The sequence below is a fragment of the Vidua macroura genome, chromosome 1, assembly GCF_024509145.1.
Source record: "Vidua macroura isolate BioBank_ID:100142 chromosome 1, ASM2450914v1, whole genome shotgun sequence".
Taxonomy (NCBI): Eukaryota; Metazoa; Chordata; class Aves; order Passeriformes; family Viduidae; genus Vidua; species Vidua macroura.
The window spans coordinates 61,617,642-61,639,261 of record NC_071571.1 but is presented as its reverse complement, the minus strand read 5'-3'; the positions used below and the strand labels follow the sequence as shown (position 1 = coordinate 61,639,261).

Genomic DNA, 21,620 nt, shown 5'->3' with positions numbered 1-21,620 from the left:
AAGGAGAAACTCAGAGAAAACTTTATGTAAGCTGGAAGCAATCAATCCAATGACAATTAGCAAGGCAACAAGAGCTACACAGTTGGAAATACACCACGGGATCACAAACACTCAAAACCACTATAATTTTTATTTTTCTATTCTTTAAATAAAATAAAAAGTATTTCACATGGAGTGTCTTACAGCAGTATGGATTTTCCTTACATAAGAGAGGAGTTACCATCTATGAAATGACTTTGCAAAGCACCTTACAAAGTCTGGGAAAAACAAAACAGCTAAACTCAGCACAGGTTAGGTTCTGGGAATGGGAATCACTCTGCAGTGTTCGAGAACTCTGTAAACATTTGAATCTCAGAACGCTTTTTACAGAGTCTCTTGGGAGTCCAGCTTTCATCTTTGGTCATAATACACTGGGGTTGATTAGCTCTGAGTGTCCCCCAACAGCCTTTTGTAAATACAACCACACAGCACATCAGCATCCAACTGAAGCAAGGTAATGAAATCCATGTCCTCACAGCTGTTTGTTTTAAACAACATCCTATATATTTTTCACTTTCATGCTAAACATAGCTATATTCTAAATATTTACAAAATTTAAAAACCACAAACATAATACTTAAGAAACACATACAACACATTGCTCAATCGACTTTAGGTACTTACATCTTCCAGTGCTGACTGGTGGAAAAAAAACCCCAAAAACAAAGCTAAATGATCAGCAGCCAAACCATTACCTCAGGCATACTATCATTTTTTGTAAGAAAACCATTTTGAATACATATTTCCATTTTGATACATATATCCACATGTATAGTTGAATACAATGTGTGTGTATGCATAAATATATACAGACTTTAATACAATAATTAAAGAAATTCTGTTACATTTATATTCAGCTGACTACATGAAAATACATTACAACAGTAAGTTTCCTAAAGCTGTTACAGCACAGGAAAGATCTGTTTCATAGAGATATGACTTTTTCTTTTTTGATAGGCATTTTTATATACATTGACAAAAGATGCAGAGTCAAACTCATTAAATAACTAAAAACATGCCACTCCTTTTTAGAACAATATGAATGAGCTCGCTTATGCAATCTTTCTAACTCCAAGAAATGTTACTTTGGGAAGAGAATGCCACACAGATGGCATTAAACAGAAATCATCATTGAGAATGGCTATTCATGCAAGGACTCTGAGCAAGGCACACATTGGTTTGAAGTATACAGATAAAAATTAATTAAGTTTTCACTTCTTTCTTCAGACACATGCTAACCAGTAAAAGATAATAAACATAATCTCTAACATGGAGATGTATAAAAATTAAGTTTATTTGTTTTGGTTGGTGTGAACATATTTGCTGATCCCCACGCATTTTGCTTCTATGAATGCTGCACTATATTTCTCAACACTTATTAGAAAAATATAGACAGGAAAGTGGGACAGACTCTGAAAACTACCCAACCTCCTCTTGTCTACTTGGGACTTGCAAGAAGTATATGACACTTCACAGAGTAAATCCCTGTATATAAGAAAAGCATACAGTTCATTAATTAGTATTTTAACTAATTTCACTAATTTTAACTAAATTCACTATTTTCACTGGCCTCTGAACATGCCAGTCTACATACTCAGTTTCTAAAAAGGTGATTTTTATGCACTTGAGAATAGGTTCAAATAGAAATGTGCCATTCTTAGGTTTTCTTTTCCTTTCACTGTTCATTAAATAATTAGACATATGCTAAATATGCCAGACAGAGGTCTGGCAGCACTTTTACAGTGCTGCCATGAATACATACACCAGCTACCCATAGCTAAGGTATTACCAATGGATTTATTTCCTTTCCTCACCAGAAATGTCCTCCCATCAAAGGAGGCAATTAAACAGCTGCATGATTTGCAGGATAACATGTATTTACAAAGCCACACTGGACAGCAACAAAGCAAAAGTCAAAAAATGTAATGTGTCTGAACGAGATGCTCTGTACTGCTTTGATTTGTACAGGCTTAAAATCTGGCCTTTCTTATTGCTACCAATGTAGTCCTGGGTGCTATGAACATCTCACTCATTACGTCACTTTATAACTAACCTTTCAAAGCTTGAAATATTTCAACACAATGTCACATTCCAAATTTATCAGCTCATGCAATGAGCCATGGCCTTGCCAGTTTGTTACAATGGCCTGTTTTTTAATCAATGTGCCTAGGAAAATTAAGAACAAATATTTACATTTCCCTGGGGTAGAACTGGGGTCAAAAGAACCAAAACCCCATTGATACACACCATCACCACCCTGTGATGTGAAAGGAAGGAATGTTCAAAGTTCAGTGATCAAAACCAAACTAGAACAATAAGTTTCCTAAAGCTATTACAGCACAGGAAACATGTTATCTATTTCATAGAAACATGACTTTTTTTTTTTTTAATGGACATTTTTTACACATTGACTAAAGCTTCAGTCACACTCACTGAGGTGTTTGCCTAGTACAAAACCATTTCAGTTATCCTATGCAGTAACTAACCTGGATAATCCACATTTCCCTGGCTACTTTGCACTGCCAGATGGTGCTCTGGATAGTACAAATCAGCCTTGAGCCAGAGACTACAAGCCTTTTTACTCTGTTCCTATAAAGCAACACTCAAACTGCTATTAACTGAGCAATAGGCCACAAGACCACAGCTGCACACAAACTTCTTAGCCTACATATAACATGGATGAGCTGGAAATGAGCTATTCCACAGCAGACAGTCATGTAGTGACTAAGGGAGCCTTCTAGACTGCAAAGCTCCTACAAAATTCCCAGAGTGTTTAAAGCCAACCTGTTCACCTCCAAGGTAAACTGCTCTCCTTTTCAGCCACGGTAAGTGAAATACAGTTTTATGCTCTATGTACATCTCACCTCAGCTATTTAAGCCCTGGAAAGAAAAATGTTTCAGTCTGGATCTGCCATGAGTTTGGGACATTGGACTAGTGGCCAAATCTTCAGCTAAGTCAAACAATGGCCTCATCTGCCCAGACACACAGCCTACACATTGCTCTAAAACAGATCACATCTGTGCTCGCTCTGGATCCCAAGAATAGCTCCCATTTCTTCTCTGAGTTGCATGATGCTGTACCCACACTACTTACAACACACACAATGATGGAATCAGTAACAGAGTTTATTCAACCAAAATAGATTCTGACATTAATTTCTGACACTGACATGATAGTGATGATTCTGACTGATCTTGACTCTCACATTTTGTGTATTTACCCCAAATTCCTGAGACTAACTAAACCACAAGGAAGTCTCTGGTCTTTATGGCTCATCAGAAGGACCTGAAGCTAGGAACAGTCAAACAGCTGAAGAAGAAAAAACAATCCCCCAAAAATAATTTTATTTTCTTCACCATTTTAATTGAAGGCAAGAGTTGTTAATGTTTAAAGTAAGTCAGTTTAATATACAGCAACAAATTATTAATGAGACTAACAAGTAGCTCATTAAAAGCTTCCGTATTGGCACCTCTTCACTCGCTCCTGACCTCCTCACACGCCAGGAAGACCAGCTACTCAACTGAACAAGGCAGGTGTTAATCAAGGAAGAGAAGAGCTTTCACGTTTCAGATCAAACTCAATACAAACCATGGAATTCTCCAGTAGCATGAATCAAAGTCTTTCTGCTGCTCAAAAATTCACTAAATCCATTTGTAAGCAAGCTGCTAGTCAAGATACTCGAAACTGCACAGTTCAGGTAATACAGAAGTATATAAAGACAAGTTTGATGCATCCATAGTTCAAATAAGAAAAAAGTGGGCACAGCTTATTTTCTAACTGGGTGTCTGGGCAGTTCTTCTCTAATTCCTCCTGGTATTAGGCTGTGAACACTCAGGAAGAGTATTTGTTTTGTATGTCTTGTTGTGCTAATTATGTTACCAGGATACTAAATACCAAACAAAGGCATATCACATTTAACTATTAAAGATGTTGCTCAGGAGATTAAAGATATATATCACATTTTTAAAACATTTTAATAGTCTTATTCCTTAAAATACACTTATAGCAGAATTACTAATTAATTTAGCTGAGAAAATCAGAAAATTCTTACCCAGTCTGTGACACCAGCAGTAGAAGAAATCAAACAGGTCAGATATGGAGTAGCAAGAGGGTTTAGTTTTGCATTCTGGCAAAGGAATATGGAGTGGACCTTTATACAAGACTTGTTACCGGCCATACAGTATTTTATGTTTAGCAATTTTGGGTAACACAAATAATGTTTGAGTTTTTTAATCCTTAGGAAAGAAGCTGGAAAGAATATCTTATGTAGTTACATTGTTTTGACATCAAAAGGCTGTAATTTGCACAGCCTGGGATAATTTCTAATATCTATTCAGTCTCTTTTACAAAAAACTATCTTCTGTACAGAGAAAATATCCGGGAACCATTTCTGACAGTTAGATGTTAAAGTGAATCAAGAGCCCAATAATTGAAAAATTACGAGATTTTCCTTATGATTAAACATGTATGTTGTCAAACATGATAAACAGCAGTTTTGAAATTAAAAAATAATTATAACTACTGTGATTTTCATGAGAAGGTACTTGAAAAAGAATGACTCATATCAAGTTAGATACAAGGTATCAGCATGAATATACCAAAATAATTTGTGAAACCAAGAAAACATCACAGACTTCCAAAATGTAATTTTTACAGATAAGTGCAATCATACTACTGCTCAGAGACGAGTGGTGACTTTGTCAAGCAACAAATGATGAGGAAAAACAATTGCCATAAATGATACTAGAATAATTTAATTTTGAAATATGGAGGAACAGAGAGAAACGCAGGATTTGCAAGTCTTCAAAATGATTTTATAGCATCATCTTAAATGCTTTTGGGGAAAATTTTAGTGCTAAGTTCTTATCTACCAAGTCTCAAACATTGTATTTTCTACTTCACACTCCCCTGTCATGGTACTTGACTCTTCTGTCAGCACTGGACAACAGGGACCAGGACCTGTCCCAGGACCTCACCAAGAGCACAGTGACCTACACTGAGATTTGCCAACCAACTATGTCTGGTCCTCAAGAACCCAGCAGCTGCAGAGTGATGGGCTGTACCTGGAGACCATCAGTAGGACATTCTGCCAGTCACATTTTCATTCTGCAGTCACACTTCATCACAGGCACAAACATGTTCTGTGAAGCTCCCTAGAATGCAAAAGCACTTTACTCCATGTCCTATCCCACGTCTGTGTCATCCAGAATGTGACCAACATGAGAACTGATAGGCACTGGATCAGAAAAAGAAGTTTTAAATTTTAAAAATGTTCAGACATTGACTCAAATCCTTGTGATTAGTAAGTGTTTCCACTAGGGAGAGATGTTCTGGAGGTGTATACAGATACAAATATGCAGGTCATACATGTAGGATAGCTTTGAGGAATCTTTACTAATCCTCCGAAGAATCAGTCAAAAATATTGAGTATTCCATTCAACAAATACTCCTACAAATGTGACCATACCTAAACCAAATAATCAAACAAGAAGCTGCAATCGAAGAGGAGTTCTGGAACAATAAAATAAACTTATGTAAAACAGTGAAAAAGTGATTTACCACTGGGAAAATGTGACATGGCTGTGTGAGAGGTGCCCACACAATCACCTTGTCCTAAAAGTCCAGGAGAAAAAGCGAAGTGCAGACAAAAAATTGCAATGTTCTTACTACCTAAGATCAACCAAGTGCAAATGTATGAACAGTAGAGTAGCCTACTGCAGGCCTACTATGGCCTTCTGATAACAGATGCTGTCTCATGCAGACAATACAGTATAACCTTCATTTTTTCTCTCACTTGCGAGATACTGATTCTTCAATATCAAAATACTTCTGCTTTTCTTGCGTACCTGTAATTCTTTGCTGTTACAATATCACACAGCAAAGTTCATTTACTACAGTGTATTCAAAGAGTAGTTGGTCATAAGAAGTCCAAGAAGAAAGGAGGCTCCAGCTGAACATATTTTTATGAAGCAAAGAGAATTTAAAATAAATAGCTGCCTACAGAATTTGCAAATACAAAAGCTCAGCTGATTCTTCTTCAGCTTGCCCAGCCCCAATGGCAAGTAAAATTCATATTTTTGAGTGCAGAGGGAGAGACCATCTAGATCAAACAGTGCCTAGAGAAATATAAATGTCCATACTTCCCCCATTATAATTGGAAAATTATTGGAAAATAACATTCAGTACCTTTTAAAAACAATTAAGCTTATAATAAACAACTGGTAACTCTGTTGGTCTGTATTTTCTCAAGAGATCAATTGTTACCTCAAGCACATCATTTAACATGTATTTGGACTTGCACATCAGCTTTGGTACAAAAGGGATCTCTCTTGAAAAACAAGAAGTTCAGTTGCCAAAAGAAGTGACGGATGGAAACAAACCTGAGAAAGAGTTTGTAACAAAGCTTTAGTTTGGGTCAGGATGAAATATTTTTACTATTTTGCCTACGAGTAACACAACTGTTAAAATTTTGAGACGTATTATTACAGCAAGATAGCTCTGCCAGAGGATTTACACCATATCTTGAACATATATATTTTCTTGCTTGACTCTAGTTTGACACACATTTTCTAGTTATTTGCAAATTTAAAGGAATTAAGATGTTGCCTTGCAAGAACAACATTAAAGTGCTCCCAAAAGCAGATGTCAAGCATTTGGCAGTTTAACTAACACAAAAGAAAACATACAGCTGCATACAAATACACAGTGTACAGCTGCTGCATAAAGTTTTTTTTTTTTGTTTCGACTCCCTGAAAACTAACCAGAATCAGATATTTGTAATTGTTTTAGTGGAGAAAATGCCAAATTACACATGCTTGATACAATCAGCATTGATACCCTTGTACTTAAGCATTATAGGAACAATGCTGCCTCTCTTGGTCCTACAACAAATCTAGGGTTTTGATTTCTCATTGAGCAGCTGAAAAAAAAAAAAAAAAGTAACTTGGGACTTGCTGCTTCATATAATTTTAACAAAAACTAATTTAGGCACTAAAATTCTGTTACTAGTCTCCTGAAAGTTCATTCCCAGGATTAAATTATTAGGGCATAAAGACAATTGTGTTATTCATAAGCCCAGATAAAAATCTGTAGATTACCAATATGTTTCAACTAACTTTTATGACCCCTCTCCTCAAATAAATCAACCATGTTAAAGTTAAATTCAGCACAGGGATTTAGGCTCTCCACAGGGAGACAGTGGAGATTGCAGACGTAAGTCAAATATGAAGAAGAAAGCTGAAATAATGGAGGGTTTATACTGGATTACTTCAAAGCCCCAAGACATGGCTGAAAGTGTTAAAATAATATGTAATGAGCACTGATTCCAGACAAAACAATAAAAGCCTCTTTTACCAAACGTGCAGCTCCAAGTAAAAAAACTCACAACTTCTATAACTACTTCTACAACTGCACAGACTTTCTGTTATATCAAAAATCTTCTAAAGATTTGCAGCAAAATAATCAGCCTTAAGACCAGCCTTTAAAAAGCAAGGCTGTAGTTGTACTGATAAGTATCCAACTAAGAGTAAATTTACAGAGTAGTTGTAGCAGCAGCATATCAAATCTTCAACTTGAATTTGATCTTCCTGTTCAGTGAGCTCATTCAAAAAGATACAGATGACAAGTTATGCTCTGTTAAAAAATTGTTGTATTACATAGCTTCTGAATAAGAAGTATCTGAATATCACACTAAAAGGTCATTAGAGCAATTTTGAGGATCTTCTAGTACAAGGTGTCCTACTGTGTGAAGACATCTGCTACACAAACCATTTAATTGATGAAAATATGGCCTGAGAGCACAAGGCAAAAGAAATTGACAAACAAATGAGCTGATGCTTCTTGTGAGGCAGAAGCTGTAACTCCTATTGAAGCTTGTAGTTATCTCCTCCAACTACAGCATAAGTGCTGTTGAAGAGAAACAACTGAGCTTGGCAAATTAAGGACTACAATTAGTTAAAAGTTTACACTGGCATTTTTCAAATAAAAATGTCTCTTCTTCAGAGGAAATACCAAGTTTTGAAGAAAATTTGCTGGTCCAAAACTCCCAAAAGTCTCTTTCCTAATATTTTTTTCTGAAAATCTCCCTTAGGTTTACTACCAGATTCAAAGAAGACAACAGGAGATCTTTTTTCTAACTGAGTTTTTAACTGGATGTGGCTCTTATGGGTAAAAATTAATCAAGCCGAATTTAATAATTAATAAAAAATAGATTTTTATTTCATGACCGACATTTGGTCCGAGATAGCTACAATCAAATCAAAAGGTCAGTGCCGAGCCTGGGTATTGGCGCTGGGTGAGACACAGCATAGGGTCTCCTATGTTCAAACCGACTGTCCCATCCAAGCAGTTTTTATACAGTTTATTCTGCCTGAGGCAGAGTTCCTTTTCTTCCTTTCAGAGTCCCACATATTCCTGTGGTTTCTTTTCTCCAGGAGCTGAACAAAACCATGTCCAGGAGTGATGTATGTCCATGATTGAGTTACTGGCATATGGCATTGAGATGTGTCTCTCCGATGGCTCTGGCTATCTCAGTCTTAGATATTTATCACGTATTCATCCCTTGGGAGTTCTTCGGATCACCTTGGGGACCGACCCATCTCCGGCCGGCTACGTTCATTCGTTTGCAAATGAGGTCCTCCTCCCTCTTGTCTGCAATGGTTTTGACACACTGTGAAGCAATCTCCCGACTCTGGCTTGCATGCTTAAAATCTTTATAAGAGTATTTCTCACCAGCATAACATATTATATATATATATTTCTTTTTATACAAACGAATTATCCAAGATACACATAACACGGCTATTTAGAAAGATGAGCAGAAGACAGTCAATATATCAGCTCAAAGCAACCAGAGTAATAATCACTGAAGAAATATATACAGAATGGTAGATAACTGTATTATTATAAAATTAAATAAAATAAATGTATATTAAAAAATCAGGCTTAAATGTAGGCATGTCACTAACATAAACCGCAGGTTAATTTCTTTAATATTTCAGCCATCCTACCTCATTATTGACTTCAGCAGGTTTTTTCTTTGTTTCTCCAATATCCAAATAGCTGTGGAAAGAAAGCAGGTTTGATTATTTACAGGATCATCTGACTTACACAATACCAATATTCTACATGTTTTTTCACACATTTAAATTTTGTCTTTACAAATGAAGAAGATTTAAATCTTCTTATGCTTCAAAATAACAGAAAAAGTAAGTAATTATTAATATTAACTAATGCTTAATATAAATCTTCAGGCTAGCCCTCTGGGCTAATGTAAAAGACAGGGGAGAACCAACCATCTACCTTCAAGTCACTGCTGATTAGAACAGACCACCAATAACCCCCTCATCAGAAAGAACCTCATATACAGCTATGAGGTGGATCAATAATTCTCAGCACAGTACCACCTTACCAGAGTTTTCAAAGTCATAACCTTGCCAGTAAGTCTCTGGTAAATTTAAGGTTTGCCTGCACACCCGAGTTTAACTCAGGGCATTAGCTAAAGTTTAAAAGGATCGACACCACCTGGGTTTCGATGGAATGTGGACACATCTGAGCACTCATTTCTCATGGCTTGATGAACCAATAGTAGCTTCATAATTATTTTATGGATAAAATACATGCCTCAACTGGACAAGCAAACAAAATACATTTATTTGGACAAGGTAATGTTAGTCTTGTGATGTGCCCTGATCTCACTTCCAGTGGGAAGGTGCTTTACCAGGAGTTTCAGACTAGAAGACCTTATTTGAGAAGTCAGGTATACCTAAAGCCAAGCATCAGCACAGGCTCACCAAAAGACCTCAGATCTCACAACACATCTGCTGCCCTTCAGTCATGTCATGCTCTGTAGTTAATGACTGGGATCAGATTCATTTGCCAGAAGAAAACTTTCCTACTTGGCCAAAGTTAAGAATTCATGGGACTTAAATGAAGGTGCAAAAGCAGTAAAGAGGAAAAAAAAAAAAAAAAGAAAGAAAAAGCATCATCCTTTCTTTGAACGAATGGCAATTATAGGTACCACAGAATGATCACAGGGATTTCAAGGCTTCTTTGAGAGGGGATAGTAATGTAATGAACAGTTTCCACGTGTTCCCCAGAGATGTGTTCCCCAGAGATGTGGGCAGGGCCTTCTTAGTTCCCATGGCAACACTAAAAAACCTACTAACTCTAGCTAAGTACCGATATTGAAATGTTAATTAGCTAATTGCTCTGTTTGTTTTCTCTAAACTACCTGGAGATAACTGGCCTCCCACCCCCCCACGCTGCCATTCTGGGACTAACATGCAAATAAAAAACCCTTAGGATCATTGGAGTATTTTTAGGAGATAAAAACAACCCTAAATCAAAAACTGAACACAGCAGAGGGGTCTAGACAAATGCCCTAGCTGAGGAAGAGGGAAACACATCCCTTGATTGACCCATCACCATCACCTAAAAAAGAATAGACTAGGTTAGGCTGTGAGAAGCAGGGAGACAGAAAGGCAGAGAGAGAGCGCGGAGGAGCGGGGACAGCTGTTGTTCTGGACTTCAGCAACAGATTCTGCACACCACGCCTCCTCATCAGTTGCAAGGAAAGAAGAAGGGACAGCTGCTGCTCTGGACTTCAGCGACAGACTCTGCATGCCTCCTTCCTTTCGGCCACCTGGGAAAGCTACAACCACGGGGGCGAGCTCTGTGTCGAGCCCCCTGCCCAGCTGATCTTTTTAATAAAGAGCTGAACATTAAAAAAAGGCATTAGCCCTGTTCATTTCAAGTAAGACATAGCAAAGTTGCCAGGCCGTGCTTGAAAGTGCATGCCAATGCTTTGAAAAAGGTAAGTGTAGCACAGGATATTTTTTTAAGCCTTGTGTTTAAAAACAAATAATAACAACTGTTCCAAGCTCTTGGTATAAAAAGGAACAAGTTCTCTTTAGATAAAAAACAAGAAATCTTACAGCCTGCAAGACTGAAAAGAAATAAGTACCTCAGGCAAAATGGTTCCAACAACATCTGCTGACTGTGGTTCCTGTTTTCCAAGCACCTGTGAATTACTTCACCAAGAACTAAGAAAAGTGACAAATACATAGTCAAAGGCTTAAACTCACTGTGCAGAAGTCTGGGCATTCAGTCATCAAATTTCAAGGACCTGCAAATCTGAAAAGTTCTAAATAAGAGCAAAAGCTTTTTTTTTTTGATGACGACACTCAAAAAACAAAAAAAATCCGACCTAAAATTCTACAAAACTATTCTCACTTACTAAGAAAGCAGAAATGCTTCCAACCCATGGCTAGCCAAGCCAGTGATGAAACTACAGCATTGTTTAGAAAGACACAGCTGGAAAGAGGACAATCTACCACTGATGAATGAGCACAAATACAAGTAAATGGGCAAAGGAAGGAGAATGAAGGAGTAGCATGCTGGAAAAAAGCTAAAAATTGAAACCAGCTTTAGCATAGACAGTCTTCTTTCAGGAAGCTGAGAGCTGGTGTTATAGATAGATAATGAGATGATTTGCTCTCACAATTGTAACACATGTTATGGAATAATTCATGCTTATGTAAAATATATATATGTAATAAATGGTGCTTGTACGAAAAATTCTTAAACTTTTAAACCATCAGCCCCAGCCGGGGAAAGGTTACGAAACCACAGATGGCAGCAAGCAGGAAGACCTCATTTACAAATGAAAAATGGGCCCCTTCCTGGACCATCCAGGAGACACCCAGGGATGAATACATAGGAGATATCTACGATCAAGATAGGCAGAGTTGTCAGGAGCATCTCAGGAACATGCATCCCAATACCAGGTTCCCCGTAACTCAACATCAGCATTCATTGCTTCCCAGAAACAGCTTTGTCCAGCTCAGCACAGAGAAAAGGAGACCGCCATGAATATGTGAAGCAAAGAGAAGAATAGGAGAACCTCTGCCTCAGGCAGAAAAAACTGTACAAACTGACTGGACAGAGACAGCATTCGTGAACAGAGGGGATCCATTGCAGTAGAGTGTTGCATCCTGTGTTTGGGTTCAGATTAGGGGTTCTGATCTTTGTTAAGTTTGCCAGTTCTGTGTACCCTCATGCATCCCCTGGGTTTTCCCCCCCCTGCAGTAACTAGCTCCAGGCTGCCTGCCATTGGAGTTTCCCCCTGTCACTCTTGTAATCACTCCCTGCCAACTCTTGAGAATTCCGTGCTCATCACCCTATTCCCACGATCCCACTGGCCCCAACGCCCCATGTCCGCCCCCATTGTGTTCCCATTGGTCACTGTGGCACACATCACCGCCACAGCATCTGTATTCATTGGGCGGGAATGGTTCCTGTTCTCCCTGACCCACCCCTATATCATCCCACTCCCCCCCAGCCTCGGCGCCAGATTCGTCCAAGTGAGGTTGGGAGCGGGCTGTGGCTTCTCCATCGCGGTTCTTGCAGCCAGTAAAGCATCCAGCCGCCACGCGGACAGATTTGGACAAATTCCCTGCCTTTTCGTTTCTTCCCTTGTGCCGACGGCAATGCGCAGCCAGCCCACCCCAGAGCACAGCCGCAGAAGCGCCTGGAAGTAGCAGCAAGCACCAACCCCAACTAGAAGCCAAGGTGCCCAAGCCAGGCGCTCGGGAGCCGACCGGGGCCAGGAAAAGTAACACACAGCCGCTGTAGAGGTCAGATCAGTGTTCACCCAGCGCCGATCCTGGACTTGGCACTGTCCTTTCGATTGTGGCTAAGACCAAATCTCGGTTGCAAAATAAAAATCTATTTTATTAATTATTAATTCGGCTTGATCATTTTTACCTATAACACAATTAAGGGATGACTATTGTGGGAATATTAAGAACAGCTTTAGTGATGTATAGTTATGCTATTGTAGTTTAGATGTCCTCTGTTCTCCCCATAGTTCCCTTCCCCCCCTCTGTATTGTTGCCATCAGACAGCCTGAGTTGTCTAGGACAGGTAAAAAGAAGGCATGTACATGTGCTACTTCCATGGGGCAGCTGGGAATGGAAAAGCTTGTTGCAAAGGGGGTGCAGCATGGCAACACCTGACCTCCAATCAAGTTACAAGAAAGCAATCTCCACCAATAAACGGCAAAGAAGAGCTGACTGACAGATTTTGGAAGGGGCCAGAGTTGGCTGATGCAATCCCCAGGGGTATAAAAGACTGAGCATCCATCTTGAAGATGAACTGGCCATGTGGTATCCATGAGGGCAGTTCCCAGTGCTGTGGTTTTCTCCTTATGTAGTCCTTTTGTTAAGGTTTAATAAACCTTTTAAAATTTCAAAGTGAACAGTTGTTTTTCACACTGGGGAAGAATTCCACTGGGGTGTAGCCTACACGTGCATTCTCACTCACCACTGCAACAACTCCAATATACCAACAGACATTACCACATCTACACCAAAAAAGGTGTGTTAACTTAGGACACCTCTAAATGACAAAACAAGCTGGAAAACTTGTTATATGTTACAAAAAACTGCCAACATTGACTAAAAATTCCTCCATTGAAGAAAATTTTTATTTTTTTTTCTAAAATCAGAATCTCTAAATGCTGATTTTTTAAAAATTTAATTATTCAGCAGTTTATCTAGAATATATGCCCTCAGAACTATCAACCTCAAAATGTTAAGAGTCAGGGTTTGGCTCATGTGCTAAAGGTGAGCGCAGTTTAGTTTTGAATTCACCGTGAACAGGAAAGAAAGAGATTCACTTCTCAGTGTAAGGCATCTGAGAAGAAACAAATGCACTGCTTGAAGCTGAACAATGACACTTTCAACTTCTGCTACTCCTTGGATACTTTCTCCATTACACTCCCATAGCTCCTACACATCAGTGCCAGAAGCCTCCATTTCAAAGTTCAGCCCTGCACAGTCTATCAGAGCAATTAATATGTCCAATAAGAATCACTGGGGAAAATAAAATAAATCAATAAAACCTTAAAAAGAAATCAAACTTCTTGCTGCCATCAGACCAGATTCAGATCCCTTAAGGCAGATGCTTTGGTCTGTCACACTGTAACTCTTTACCTGTGACACATTACACAAACATACATTTTTCTTTCATCCCTTCACTTCCTTCCAAAAAACTGTTCCTTCCAATTAACCCTTCCTCTCCTCTGACTTTTCTAAGATATCTCCCCAATTACCATTCTGTCTACAACCCAGTTAAGAACATTTCAACATGAAATCCTTCAGCTTCTTTTTAATGCTCATAAAAGCACTGCCAACATTTCCAGCATTATGTAAACAAATACTAGTAAGTGAACAACCCCAATTCTGAATACAGAAATGGAAGGGATCTCAAGTCATCCCATTTATCCACTCTACAGCACAGGACTAGGACATATTATCAAGGGATATATAAAACAGCCTGTTTTTACCCAGTCCCTTAGGTTAGCTTTTCTTTAAGTATTATCTTTGTTGGCCTTAAATAACTAGGTACCTTGTTGCATGTTGCAACCATAAAAGTCTGAAAAAATCTCACCATAAAACTCTGACCATAAAGTGTGACCTGACAAAAAGAAATGCTTTTCCCCACACAATAAAAATACAGAGTGCCCAATTCTCTAAACAGTGCATGCTAATGCCAAACACTTACTTGTAGCCTATCTACACAAAACACATCTAGGAAGGTGTAACATGATGTGCTGTTAACTTAAGAATTTTAAGCCATCCACAGAATCACAGGATTTAATATCAAAAAGAAATGGTAGATCTCTCTTAAGAATTGAGCACCACATTTGACACATAGAAGAGTAAGTACTGTTGGAAAAAGGCTTATATTTAACCTGTCATACATCTTTTTCTCTGGCTTTCCTACTGAAGTGCAAGAAGCTTCAATAAATCTTTAGAATCAGCTAGTGACAGAAATTCTAAGGGTGATGATAGAGATCCTGTTCATTACACAGAGAGTTTTGTCCTGAAACATAATGAGACACTTATGAGCTCTCCTAGAAAATATAGTGTCCTCAACTCTACAGAACCAAGATGAGAAAGACAGTGTAAAGGTGGTAGTTGATGATAGAAATTCTCAAACATCTCTGGAAAGGGGTTGTTAATTTTGAGATTTATTTCCATAAATTCAACTGTAGGAAAAATGCCCACAAAGACAGAGTAAAAAATACATAGTCAAATAAGACCATGAAATTCACTGACAAAATTAAGAATAGTTACTGATCACATGCAGAGCCACTCTGGAAAAACACCTAAAAAGCCCAGACCTTCTTAACACTATTCTCCCAGTGACTCACTAGAAAACAGACAAACTGGCAGCTTAATTCTTGGTGACGAGGTAGGAAAAAGAATGTAAATGGTCATCTTTTAAATAACAGTAAGGACATTAAAAGGCTATATATGTACCCAAAATGAATAGAAGTGATGAATAGAAGAACAGATAGCTGGGTAGAATACTTTAGAATTTTAAAAAATAAACAAGAAAGGAAGCATTGGGAATTGAATTCCCAAGTTCATCAACTTCGTGGCAGGACTGTCAACACTCCACATTTTACTGCTTTCATTGTGTTACCCCTGAGCACAAATACTGGCCCTTCAGCTAAGCACAGACATCACAACAATATGCCATTCCCGCACGTCCTTCGGGTTAAGGGGCTATTTCTCCTTTTCTACTGTCATGTCAAGGAGTTGTCACTGTGTGACTCATGGTACGAATAATCCCCTTTCTGGGGCTCACCTCTAAAGCTCTTTTCCTTTTGCCCTGGGTCACAGCTTCTAAGCTCTCTTTCCGCAATGACTAATTAAAGGGACAGGGTGAGGGGTCGTCTGAAGCACTGCCACAGTGCCAAACCCCAAACGCTGATATTAATTTCTGTATAAATCTTACATTTCAGCCACTCACTTGAGTTTCTTGAAGGCCTCCCTGCCACCAGCCACGTACTGCTCCCCACTCTGAAGCTCGTCCAGCTGTCGGACACGATGCCCACCCCGGGGGGTATAGATGTTTCGCACAGCTCCGAAGGGCGCCTGCACCCCGCCCGTCACCTCTTTCAGGAACACATCAAAGTTGGACACTTTCTTCTCGTGGATGACAATGCGGCGCCCCGGGAAGAAAGGGTCCCCGTTGCGATACACCAGCACGCTCTTCACGCTCGGCTGCGAGAGCCACGACGCCTTTGTGCCAGGACTGGTCATGCTGGTGGCTCCGTGTGCCCTGCGCAGCCCGAGCCGCCGCGCCGCCTGCACCTGCTGCTCGGGAGAGCCTCCTGCCCGGGAACCCCTCTGGCTCTGACACCGCCCACGCTGGGCACATGGGCACACCTCCCGGGGAGCGATCACGGCTCGCTGGGGCGTGGGCACGGCCCTGAGTAGCCTGTACACAGCGGCTCCTCCCAGGCAACCAGCGCGGTGCTCCGGCACCGGGCGAGTTTGGTGCGGGGAACGCCAACTCAGGCGGAAAAAACGCGGCGTGACACTCGGGCCGGCACAGCAGGGACACGGACTGCCGGGGACCCGCAGCCTCGGGGGCGTTTACCCTCTGGCTCTGCCTTGACGGGAAGCTCTACCGCCCTGCTTTCCTCAGGGAACTACCCCGCGTGTACTCGGCCTCCCCGCCGTGCAGCCAGACGGGAGCCTGCCAGGAGCTTGCCCGGCCCAGAGCCACCGCGGGAAGGAGGGAGAGGGGCGGCGTGCCCAGAGGGAGTAGAGGGAACGGGATCCGAACGAGGGAGACAGGGAAATCCCTGCGCTGCCTACTCCTGCCCGACCGCTGCCTGTTCCCACAAGGGACGAGCCGGCGGCGGAGCTTCCCTGGCGGTGGCAGCGGGGAAACGCCGAGGCGGCGCAGCGCCCACACCGCATTCTGGCGCACCCTGGGGACAAGAAGCCGTAAAACCTGAAAGTAAAATAAAAGTGCCTTCAATTCAAATGTAATTCCTTTAACAACCTTTTTTCCCCGCCGATAGCCTCAAGTCTAAAAATGCACTAGACCTTCCTACCTGAATTTATGTAGCGTACAGTAGTGATTGTCTTTTCAAATAGGTTTCAACACGCGGGATGGAAGGAATTTTCTTTCCTTTTATCTTACATCCTTTGATGGGAAAATTACCCCCCTGCTGTGAGTTACAAAAGAGCAGTTAACCATTACAAACAGAGCAATTTCAGGGTGAGGGCAGTCAAACATGCTACTGTTATTGGTTAACAACTAAAGCTCCCCACTTGCTGCTGGTCTCCTTCTGACTAATGGGGAGAAGCAAGCATTTACCATCCTTGAATTAATACTATTTAACATTGAACTACCGTAACGTGAAAGGAATTTTTTGTTATTAAAGATATGCTTTTGAATAAAAACCAAAAAATGTTGATGACCCTCACACTGCTCTGCATTCAAGTAGCGATATGCCAACTATCTGCTACTTTATACCAGATTCTACCACATTTAGTGATCTTAGATCTAATTTGTAGTCACACAATATCTTTGACATAGAAATAAGACACTGAATATTTTATTGGTGCCCCCATTTTGACACTTTTGATACTTCAAAATATTGTTGGTCTTTACCTATGGCCACACTAGTTGCAATCACTTTATGGATTGCAATAAAATATCCCTTAAATGGTACCAGAGCACTGCTAGCCTTAAAGCAGCCTAAAATTGGGGGACAAAATGTTTGTTTTCCATCTCACCTAAGTTCAACCGCTGACCAAAATTTAAGAAAAGGTTAGACACTTCAGTCCATAGTAGCAGTGCCTTGAACCATGACAGTTTGCTCCTCCTAGCTTTTCCAACGTCTGACCTTTTATTCCCACTATTGTTTCACCTTGTAAACAATCTCCTACCACATTCTCAAAAGCAAGGAGTCAAGCTGCTGAACCCACTAACATGATTAAGATAAATGCAGAAGCACATAATCTCTTTATGATGGAGCAACATCAGACTTCTCATCTTACATGAGGTTGGTGCATGACATGAAGTCTGTCAGGTCATGTGTCAGGATCCCCTGAGGTCACATAAGGAGCATGACATACCATAATGCTGGGGGATGTGATAAGAGCAGAGCCATGGCATAGTGTAGCATCAAATAGGATCACTTTTTCTGCACCAGAATGCTGTGAGGCCTCTGCTATTTCAGGAAAGATTTTGCAGCTTGTTGCAGGGCCTTGCCAGCTATGCTCAGTGACAGCAAAACACAAAGTCATGAAGACAAAAATGTCCTAGTGCTGAAGAAAAGACCAACAAAATGGACAGAATGGAAAAGGATGAAGTTTCTAAACACAGAATGAAATTCAGCTTATTCTGTTGCCCACAGTGCTGAGAATCACACTTAATAACTCTGTGCAGCTTATCAGAAAATCAGACTAAGCAATAGCAGCTACTTTATTCCCAGCTGTAAGTCTGGAGTAGCCAGACTGTCTGCACTGGCAGTTTAAAGCACATAAATATCAAGTGGTTCAGCTCACATGCACACACTAGAAGAAGTAAAATACTGATGCAGTTGTAAATTTTAAAGCCTATGTTATAGCAAACTCATCTACTTGTTCAATTGCCAGATCGAAAACTCCTTAGAATACCATGATCAAGTATTTTTGCTTTTAAAAATACCTTAGACAATCACAGTTTAAGCCACAGCTTTTGACTACACAGGTCCTGTCCAACAGTATTCATGAGGCAGCCAAGATGCTGAAGGATTACATAGGAAAAAGGCTTTAGCAAACCCTTAGAGGCACAAAAGGAAATGGTTCTCGGTGGAAAAACAAATTCTGGTGGGACCTTAATTAAGGAAAAGGTTGAAAGATATCTTCCATGTGGTCTTGGTATAGAGTAATGAAAATTAAGTCATCCTTCTTAAACAAAGATTTCTCAGTGTGTTGCTGTAGCTACCTTTGATCAAGGGACCTGAAATTATCAATTGGGTATTCCTGATTTATTAATGTAAGAGCAACTACTGTAAACATGAGTGGGGATTTTTGGTAATTTTCCTATGGGGTCTTTTCTATCTCTCTCTTCTTGTGTAGCACTCATCATCCACTAAACACTTATGTACTGTCTGGTAGCAACTGTAGGGTTTTTTGTTAATCTGGCTTTTTGTTTGTTGTTTGTTGTTCTGGTTTTTATTTTTTTCTCAATGTGAATAAAATTGCACATTTTAGGAGAAGAAACAGGTCATAGGTACAGGCATATATTTGTAAATAAAAAAAGACTGATCAAATGGACAAGTTATACACTGAGAATCTCACACCAAGATGCCTTTTTACCATAACTTTACCAAAAAGTTCTCTGAGTTTTTCTTCAGTAGAAATTTATAAAGACACCTCTGATGATATCTATGTTTTCCTTCTCTTTCTGTGTGTTTTTCCTTGGTGTTTCTGCTCCTTCTTTGAACAAAGCCCAGCTGCAATCAGAGCAATCCCCTGTCTGTGCTGATAATCAGCTGGCAGTGCAACTAGTTGTTCGTGTCATTCAACCTCACAAATAGCTTCTGGTTTGGATGGCAGTTTCATGACCTAAGCAAGCCTGTGCTGGAGCTATCCTTTCTTTTTGGCTGAATGAAGAACAGCCATCATGCCTGTCCTTGTCAGTAAGCCTCTTCAATAAACAGCAGATGAGCTTGGCCCACTATTTATTTGATAAAATTCAGCAAACCGCTCCCAAAGGTCGGCACCACAGGACGGATACCTGACAGTGGAATTAACAAGCAGCTCATTGGTATTTAGAGCTACAATAAATAGATGCCAGTTCTAGATCTCCAGTTATCTTTTGCCAGCAGCAGTGTAAAGTCAGACATTGTGTGTGCTTTTATGACTTGTCCCTGGCTGCCAGTGCACACCAATGTGCTGCCTTTACCTCAGGACACAGAGGTGACACTTCGTTATTTTCTGCCCTTCCAGACAGTGGCAGTGGTGGCAGATAATGCAGCTGTAATGAGATACAATGCCAGTGCTTACCAATACTTTGGCCTGTTGGATCGTACATAGCAGAGTTTATACAGATTCAACTTAATGAGAAGTTGCATCATCTTATTTCCAACATTTCTGTTGTCTTAGCAGCCAGAAAAACAGATGAGCAAAACAAATAGATCAACCCAGCAGCTTTTCCCTTTTTATTGAAGAGTGTGAAATGTCAGCTGTGTAAGACTTACTGCACATTCATAAAATGTAAATTTCTGGCAGATATCCTTTAGATGCTTCCCTAGCTTTTGCATTCCAACATGCAGAGCCAACATAGGCTGCCATTAATTTCCAGCAGAGGTCTGTACTGGTTTCCTGCCTTCCTGAGGTATTTTCTGTGCTGTCTGGTATTTACAAATATTAAGTATCTCGGACATCCAAGAGATTAAATTAGTGTCGCACATACGGCCACCTGCTAAGATTAACCAAAACTAGAGCTAAAATACTCCATTTAGAGTAGATTTCAGCTTTTTCAAGTATGAATAGATACAACATTTGCAGACAGGTGTAGTTACCCTTTAACTGAAAGCCTCTGATGGCTTCAGTCTACATATACATGCTGTCCATAACTAGTGAGGAACTTCTTCATTGAATTACTTCCTTGTGAGGTCATTCACCTTTATGCAAGGTGTGTAAACCATCCTTCTGATTTTGTGCATGTCAATCCACTTGAAACAAAGGCTCATCTATGTATGTTAATGATATATGTACACACAAACATACAAATGCACAGGTCATCTGCTGCAGGAAAGAAAAGGAGTTGTTATAAATATACTGTTGTTATAAATATTCTGATAATATAATTGATTTCATCATATAAAAGAGTTAGTTATGAATACAAGCAGAAAATGGCAAAGTATAAGGTATAGCAATGTTAGGAGTGCTGTGTTTAAAATATGCAACCATAGAAACTTCACCAAGAAGTTACTGGATTTCTTATGTTTTGCTCAAGAAACTATGGAGACCATCATGCACACTAGTTACGCTGCTCGGAAACCCCATACACTTCCCATCTTGTTTTGAATGTCAAGGATTCCATTCAATAGAGCTCAGCAGAGATGATCAATGATTGTCTTAGAGCAGGAATATTAATGTATTCATATAACTAGTGTTATAAATGAAAAATGATCCAGCCAAATTAAAAAAATAAAAAGAATTTATTTTAGCAATAGAGATCTAACTTAGCCAGCCACAAGGAAAAGGACAGTGCCGAGCCCGGGATCGGCGCTGGGTGCAAGACACAGAGGTCAGCCTCAGCAGAGGTTTCACTCTATGCTCCCACACCACCATCCTGGTACAAGTGATTTTTATAGGGAAAATTTTGCCTGAAGCCAGGATTTCAGCATTCAGTCCTTTGTTTCATTCAAAGTCCCATAAGTTGATGAGATTTCCTTCTCGGCGACAAGGCAGAACAATTCGAAGTCCTGTGTCATTGAAACTCTTGATGAAATTTACAGGAACACGGTATTCACATGTATCGGCCGGGGGGGATGTTCCTGATGTCCATCTCGGGTTGTTCACGCGATGATCAGCACCTGGGTGACTTCATATTGCCTCAGATAAGGCCCATCTCCTGGCGAGACACATCCTTTTGCTTGTAAATCGGGTTTCAACACACACCTGGTTTTGCCTGAGAAGGGGGGCTTCTAATGCCAAAGGGAACATTCTAACAACTATTTAATATTATATATATATAATGCAAAAAAAATGGC

General features: G+C 40.0%; 1 protein-coding gene across 1 annotated transcript in view; it reads right to left on the bottom strand.

Moving 5' to 3' along the window:
* The window catches only part of DCDC2 (doublecortin domain containing 2), a 53,600-nt gene extending 37,445 nt beyond the window's left edge, over positions 1 to 16,155 (bottom strand). Inside the window, exons 1-4 of the mRNA XM_053984636.1 lie at positions 15,863 to 16,155; positions 9,049 to 9,100; positions 2,845 to 2,851; positions 664 to 674 (exon numbers count right to left, since the gene is read on the bottom strand). Of these exons, the coding sequence (XP_053840611.1) occupies positions 664 to 674; positions 2,845 to 2,851; positions 9,049 to 9,100; positions 15,863 to 16,155 (363 nt within the window). The remainder of the gene's footprint in view (positions 1 to 663; positions 675 to 2,844; positions 2,852 to 9,048; positions 9,101 to 15,862) is intronic.
* Positions 16,156 to 21,620: the final 5,465 nt, after the last annotated feature.